Below are 8,189 nucleotides of genomic sequence, written 5' to 3' on the forward strand. Positions count from 1 at the left end.
TAGATTTCAGAGTGTGTGTGTGGTGTGTGTGTGTGTGTGTGTGTCTCCAGGGTGGGGGGGCGGGAGAGGTTAGTCCTATTAAGAGTTCATCAATCACCCGGTGTGCACTTTTCGCTCGACAGCGGTTCCTCCTATTTCTGAGCAAGTCTGGGCCAGCTGGGAGCCGACCAGAAACCGCAAGCTGGGGAGACGCAGGCGCACGGGGTGAGCGCTAACGGAGGGCGCGACCTATCGCGCCCGCCCACCGGGGAGCGGTGCAGACGGGGCAGCGGGATCTGCACTCCGGGGACCCGAGCTACCGCCCGCCAGCCCCGCCCTCGAGCTACTCCGGGCGCCTGGCGACTTATTCGCACCCCCCCTCACACCCTGCATTCCCCTAGCTCCTCTCCACCCACTGCTTGCCCCAGTGACAGAAGCCCTTACAAGCTGCTTTCTCCCAAGAAAGGGACGAAACCATCTCTGAAGGCAGTACAAGAAAAATCCCAAAGGGTCAGAAGGTTTTTTGCAGACTCTTGTTTAAAAGTTTCTGTTTGCTTGTAGGAGTACTTGGGTGGGAAGAAGTAGGGTAACAAGACCAATGTTGAACTTGGGATAAACTTGAATGCCATGTAAAATAACAATAAAAATACTTACAACACCAGGTACATGAAAGGTCTCCTTTTTCTACACTAAGGGAAAGACTCTTGAGTATTTTTAGTTCAGTTCTCTTAGGTTCATTTTAGAAGCACCATATACGAATTGACTGGACATTTCAGGGGGCAGTCATTAACTTTACAGCTGTTTGCAAGAAGGAGGGTCTAGGGGGATTGGGGGTGAAGTATTCTTATACCCCTTATAGAGTGCCACATGTCATCTTTGTAAAAGATACAAAAATTCTGGCCAAGTCACTCTTTTTGCTGGGTGACAACAGCTTTTTTTTTTTTTGGGGGGGGTACTGGGGATTGAATCCAGGGGGCTTTACAGTGGAGCTACTTCCGTAGAGCGCACAGACACATACACACACACACACACACACACACACACACACCCTTTTTTAAAATTTTGAGACAGGGTCTTGCTAAGTTGCTTAGGGCCTCATTAAGTCACCAAGGCTGGCCTAAACTTTCCATCCTCCTCCCTCAGCCTCTTGAGTAACTGGGAGTATAGTCATGAACCACCATTCCTGTCACATCTGACTATCTGAAGCATTAAGCTTTACACAGTATCAGGATATCACTGAGCAATGAAAACACTGGTCTTGCAGTTCTTGGTTCAGTCTGTCTCTTTCCCCCTGCCTTTCAGCAAAACCACTGAACAGCTCTTGTGTGCCCTGTGCTGGGCTCTGCAATACAAAGTTGAGTCATTAATGGTTTGCACCCCTCAGTCTAGTAACAGAGAAATAATCCTACAATAATGTCATAGGGCTGGGGGTGTAGCATAGTGGTAGAACATTTACCTAGCATGCACAAGGTCCTAAGTTAGATCCCCATTACCACAGAACCTCAAAAAAAAAAAAAAAAAAAAAACCCACCCAAACAAAACAAACCAATGTAATAGGTGCTTTAACAAATGTGCTCAAACTGTTCCTGAAATAAAGAAACCACTAACAGTACTGTAGTGTCAAAAAGACTACTCAGAAGAGGTGAATTGAGGTTCCCCTTAAAGACTGAGTTTTTCAGGCCTAGGAGGGAAGAGCATGCTAGGCAGAGAAAGCAACTCATGCAAAAATGAAGAGGGAAAAAAAGAACAGGATCTGGACTTAGAACAAGGAGAGTAGTTCTGTTTGAAAAGAGGTTCATTAGAGGAGCCTGGATCTACTCTAGATAACGGGGAACCAGGGAAGGTTTTAAGCTGGGACATGTTATCTATTTTGAAAGCTAACTCTTTGGGGGTATTGTATTTGATTGGAAAAAGGACAGGAGGCAAGAAGAACAAATAAGGATGCTGTTGATATATTCCAGTACAGAGGAATTAATGTAATAAAACTGAAGGGAGATAGAACTCACAGGGCTTGGTGATCAGTTGGAGGAGTAAAAGAGGAGCTGTAGACGTTAATTCCTAGTTTTCTGTTTTGAGGGTCTGATTTGGAAGTCAGGATATTCACCAGAATGAACAGAGGGGGAAGAGACTGCAAGGGAATCTAAGGAGTTCAGTTTCAGGTCTACATTGTATTTTTGGCCTTGCTACTGATACATAGTGTGACCCTAAGCAATCCACTTAATCTTTCTGGACTTCAAATTCATCAGTGAAGCAGTCAATAAAGATATCTAACCTCATAGGTTTATTATTAGAAGTGTATGTGTGGTGGGGGTTATCATCTTTACCAGGTCCAAGTGAGTATCCTATATAAAGCTAAAACCTAGGGGAAACATCCTACTTCATGCTGATCAATACTTAGATCCTGGGTGGCCAGATATAAATAAGTCTCAGGGAAATTAAAAACTATACCACCACCCTACTGCTTCCCAGATATTGAATCTAAGATAATGGTTAGGGCTAGATCACATTGGACTGCTAATCAGAGTCCCTCTGCTTCCACAAGGGTATTCTTAGGAGGATTCCAACAGAAATTTGTTCTTGGTATCAGACCACTAAGAGGAGACCTCTTAGCCAATGTCAAAAAGCTTTTGTGCTTTTTATGTCATATGTCTAGAGGTGATACTAGAAGTCACCCCCTCTCTTTGAACCTCCTTAATCCCTATATGGAACAGAATAGTGTAGGAAATAGTTTTGGACATCTGGCCTTGACTATTTACATTGGATGTGACATGTTGTTTACCTTTTCTGTGTCAATATACTACCATTGGTAAAACAGAACTAAAAAGATAAGGAAGAATGACATTTTGGGAGTGCTCTAAGAGTGCCTAAAAGTTACTCTTTTCCAGTTATCAGGTTATAAAAAATAAACCTTAATATTCCACTGTTAGGTAAGGGTGTTAAGAAACCAACTCTCACAAGTTACTGTTAGAAATATATACTGATTCATTTTAAAGGAGAACAGTTTGGCAAAATGAGTTGCTAGTGTACATACCCTTTGACTTAGTAATTTCACTTATGGGAATTTTTCTAATAGGTAGAAGCTTGAATATGTGCTTGTGATAGTGAAAGGTTGAAAACAAGCTAAGTGCCCATCAGTAGGGACTGGCTAAATAAATTGTGGCAGGTGTATAGTAGAAAAGTATGAAGTCATAAAATCAGCCAGGAAGTTCTGTATGTATTTATATGGGATCTTCAAGATACTATAGGGGAAAAAGCATGTGTTATAGAATCTGTTTATCATGTTACATTTGTGTAAAAAACTGTGGGGGAGATGAACTGTTCAGGTGTAAAGTATCTCTGGAAAGATACACATGAAATTAAGACAATTGGTTACTGATGTGAAGGTGAACTAGATAGCTAGGGTCAAGGGTGGGAGAAGGACTTTTTACAGCATTCGCCTTTGAATTTTGAACCATATAAATGTGGATTTATTACCTATTTTAAAAACACAAGAACAATTGTAAATGATTAGTACAAGTATAACTGACTTGGGTATGCCTGTGCATTTTCCCCATATATGTCTTTTCTGTACTTGCTCTATTCATTGAAATTAATCTTGGGACACCTCTTGTTTTGTCCTTCCAGGTCCCTGATGCTGGTCAAACTCAATAGAAAAGGGGATCTATTTTACCCTTGCTTGGTGGTGGAGAGGGTAGAGACCCAGGTCTATGTCTAACTTGTAGAAGACTCAGGGTAGAAGTACTGAAGTCTAGGGTGGGGGTTTAGCAAACAAATCCCAAAGGGAGGGCAGTAGGCCTCTCAGTCAGCCCTACTGTGTGGTCTCCCAGAAATAAGGATGACTCCTTTAATACTGTCCTGTTTGCTCAGATTGAGGCCTGCCACAGAACAGAGGAATGCCTGCCTTACTTCTTCCTTTTTGCAGGATGTAGAAAGGCAATAGATTGTGGAGAGTCAAAACTCCCTTATTTTTGGCAGGATGGCAGTGCCTTCTAACTTCTGAGTAAAGTGACTGCCTCTCTAAAATCAAGAGTTTGATGTAGTTTATCTTTAATGTGCCTTTTACCTTTGCCACCTTAGACTGTGAAAGATCAGCCTTTAACCAGAACAAGAATTAATGCTTAGGCCCAAAGACATTTTACCCCTTCTGTATCCCTGGGGCTCAAATGTACCTGCCAGATGAGAGAGATGGAAGAAATGAGTGAGAAATGAAAGAAAATGAGAGTAGAAGACCACCATTCTCACTCCTTCCCTCTTGCCATTGCTTCAGAATCTCTAATTTTTCTCTGGTGAGACTGAAAGAGACATTTTTTTTTTACTTCCCCCCCACCACTGGTATTATCAAAGCCAAGCCAGAGACATGGCAAGAAGCAGAAGTGAGCCCAGTCTCTGCAAAGCACTGTTTGGTCAGTAAAACTTGGGAAATACCTACAGACTGCAACTTCAGGATAAATTTTCTGAAACCTTAGCCCATTTGGATCAAAGTTTACCCTTGACATTGACCTCTCTCTCTGCCCTGCCATTCTACAGCTTTCTGAATACTTTACAGATATACTCATGCATTAGCTAGCCATGAGTTTTCACTATTCATGGTTCTTCCCACACAAACATCTCCTTTCTCACCATACTGCATCCCTCCAACTCCCAAAGCAGAAAATTGCAAAATGTGGTTCCAAATAACCTTGCTGAATATCATTCAAGAGGCTTGTTAAAAATAAAGATTCCTGAGTCAGACCTATTGGATTAAAATCTCTGGGAGTGGCCAAGGAATCTGCACTTTTAAACAAGCTTCTATGGTGATACCTACCCACTAAAGTGGTTTTAGGAGTCAATAATCCAAGGATATCCTTTAGCCAGTTTCAGTCATGGTAAAGCATATCACTGTGTCCATTCTTTATTTCTGTCCAAGAAACACTCATTGAATGCTTACCGTATGTCAAACACTAGCTTGACCCTTGAGTCTTTCATCTATAAAGCTCTATAAAGGCACATCACTCTAAAGAAGTTTGTGTTATTAATAAACTTCTAATTGGGTTAGAATTCTTGTCTTTAGGACTTCTTTTATCCCCACCTCTATCCTCAGATGTCTGAAAAGTGCTACAGAGAATTGCATCTTAATCTCATTTCCTTTTATCTGTCAGAAGATAAAAGACCCTCCACCCATATTTACCCCAACAGGCAAAAGACCTTCTATGCTTTGGGGTTGTGGAGCCAAGGGTTTGTGCTCATGACTCCAAGGGGTAGCCCAGTAGTCTTGTGGAAGGGAATTGCCAGGGGCTGGTTAGGAACAACTTTAAACACACATGAGACTAGGTTGCCACCTTCCATCACTTCTGTCTGTGGAAAAGAAGTTTGCTATTAGAATGAGAGAAATGTAGGCATGGAGTGGGGTATGTAATGAGTAAGGTGTGGCTGCTCTGATGAGCAGGATAGGAGAGATTTCAAAGCATTCCTGCATCAAACACAACCTGGCAGTCAGGCTCCTCTGCTATCACCTCCCACAGAGAACTCACACCATTAGGACCCAGAAGAGAAGTAACCCTTGGGAAATCATGGCTTGAACAAGTATTAAAATTAATAAGACATTTTCCTCATACACTGTGAACATCTAAGACAAACTTTAAAGTTACTCAAAATACCCTATATTCACATTCCTATATACATTTTCCCCAATACTATCTCCCAATCTCTTTTGAGAGAATTAAAGATTGTTTCTTCTGGAATATGGGCTGGAGACATAGCTCCATGGTAGAGCACTTGACCAGCATGTGTGAAACCCCAGGTTCAATTCCCAGAACACACACAAAAGAGATTCTTCTGGAGTAGATTTATAGTAGAGGTAAGACCTATATCAGAAATGAATCTTTTGATTCTTTGATTTGAGAGTATTTCCTCCCACCCCACTTCCTGCCTAACCTTAGTTGGCAAACATGTATTGAATCATGGTATGAGAGGACTAGCATCTGGACTTCTTGAGTAAGTCAAGAACCTGTCCAGGAATGGAGATGGCAACTCTGAGCCCTGAGGTGTCAGACATGCCAGGGACTCAGAGATTAAAGAGAGTAGCAAGAATGACAATCAGAATGTAACTGTTTGTATGGGATTATCTGGGAACTGCTGACTGGGTCTGAACAAATATCAACTCTTACTTTAACCCCCACTCCTGACTCCCCACTCCCACCACAGCTGTGAAAACAAAAAAGTTTTTTTTTTTTTTAAAAACCTCTTTTAGTACACTTTCTACTCACTAAATCTCCAAAATTGTGCTTTCTTCAGGGAAATAGTGTGGCTAGTTCAAGGTTGAAAGCTATTTTTCAGCATAGGACTCCATTTTTCAATCAAACCCAAGAACTACAGCACTGCAGGAACCCAGATCCCTTAAGTTTTGTGCTCACCCTTGGGTGTCTGTCCATCCTGCACTTAACCTGGAGACCCTTCAACCTCATCAGCATCTACATTTTGGTGTGGCTTTGTTTATTCACAAGTCTTTCATCCTGTAGACTTGTAAGGAGCTCGCTCCCTGGATTGTCATGGCTTCAATTCTTCAAACTGCCTCAAAATGGAATTTTGGGCAAGGGTAAATCACTCTTTGATGACAAGTGGATCAGTAAAACAATAATAAAACCTCGGTCACCATAACTTAGAGGCTATAATAGATCAAGTACTCAAGGGTACTTGAGTAAGCTAAGAGTAGGCTCTTTAGAGTTCTCATTCATTCAAGGTTTTAAGAAACCATCCTCTTTCATTAGTAATGTGTGCAAGTAACCTTTATTTGTTTATTTAACTTAATTTCCCACAGCCCCAAAGAAGAACACATTTTAAAAAATGCTCAAGGAAGTTGGAAAGTTTGTCAATGTAAAGCTTCTCTTTGTAACTCTTCTACTCTTGGTTTCCTGTGCCAATTGCACTTTTATTTCCCGTCTCTCTACACTCAGTAAACAAAACCATATTATCAAGGGAAAGATGTGAGCCCATTAACATTGCGAGCCCTCAGATTTCACTCGCAAGAGACGACGCAGCACTTATCTGATGGAACAGAAGCTTTAATTGCTTCAAGATACAAGCCCATCCAAACCTCTGAGCTCTGACCTGTCCCTGGGAAACCTTTACGCCCTTGAGCCAAGAGCCTTATTGAAAGCGTGAGCAGCACGGTGCATGTGCCAGCCTCCCAAAGAGGTGCACAAGAAGCGGTCCCCCACAAGGGTGATTCTTTATTGTGACGACCTACAAGGCAGAAACTTTATTTTCTGTCCATACCCAAACCTGGCGCTACTATATGTGCCCTTATCAGGCTGTCACAAGTTGAAAGGGATGCAGGAAGCTGAAGGGAATGCTGCAACGGCAACGTGAAAAGAAATCTTAGTCAAAAAGTGAAGATTTCGTCCGGCTCTAGGTGCTCTGCACCTACAGCTGGAAGTCCCATGAGTCGCACCAAGGCGAAAAAGAGGGAAAACCAAACATCTGCTCCAGGTTTTGGAGAGGGATAACACCAGTGTCCAGAAAATCGAAAGAGCATGGGACGAGGAAAAGGGGTAGAAAGTAACTTTACCTTTCTTGGGGAAGGGCTGAGAGCAGTCCCACAGACCGAAAGTCACGCTCCCATTTAACCCCTTCCACACCGCGGCACCTACAATCCACATCCGAGAGTAGAGCCTTCCACAATCCAGAAGAACAAGCTCTCACCCGCACCAACCCTGGCCCTCTCCAGAGCGGCCAGTCCTGCCTCCCTCCCCCTACCTCGCCCAATACCTGTCTGGGAGCAGGCGCCCCGCCCTTCCACAAGCAGCCCCAGGGCCTTGCCCGCTCTTCCTGGGGCTGGGGGCGATGGGCGGCGGCCCCTGGCTGGTTGGGCTAAGTTGGATGCAGGGCAGGCGCAGGGAGCCGCGCCTGTCGGAACCCAAGCCGTGCGGAGAAGGCGCCCATTGGCCAGCCAGTGCCACGTGGCCGCCCCGGCTAGTATATTAGGCCACTATTTACCTCCGATTCGCTCGCCATGGCTCGGCGAGGGCAGCTCGGGTAGAAAGAAGAGGCGGAGAGGCGCAGACGGCGGCGGTCCTGCCCGGCGTCTGCTGAGTTCCTCACCCGGATCCTGGTCTGACTCCTCAGGACCGTGTGCTGGAACCATGAACTCCTACCTGGAGTACGTGTCGTGCGGCGGCGGTGGGGTCGGTAGCGACGTGCTCACTTTCGCACCAAAGTTCTGCCGCGCCGAC

At 44.0% G+C, this 8,189-nt stretch overlaps 1 protein-coding gene across 1 annotated transcript in view; it reads left to right on the forward strand.

Moving 5' to 3' along the window:
- Positions 1-7,959: 7,959 nt before the first annotated feature.
- Positions 7,960-8,189, forward strand: part of Hoxd1 (homeobox D1) — a 2,010-nt gene continuing 1,780 nt past the window's right edge. The window contains exon 1 of the mRNA XM_015478948.2: positions 7,960-8,183. Coding sequence (XP_015334434.1) covers positions 8,100-8,183 — 84 coding nt within the window. The 5' untranslated portion in view covers positions 7,960-8,099. The remainder of the gene's footprint in view (positions 8,184-8,189) is intronic.

The sequence above is a fragment of the Marmota marmota genome, unplaced genomic scaffold (genome assembly GCF_001458135.2).
Source record: "Marmota marmota marmota unplaced genomic scaffold, marMar, whole genome shotgun sequence".
NCBI lineage: Eukaryota > Metazoa > Chordata > Mammalia > Rodentia > Sciuridae > Marmota > Marmota marmota.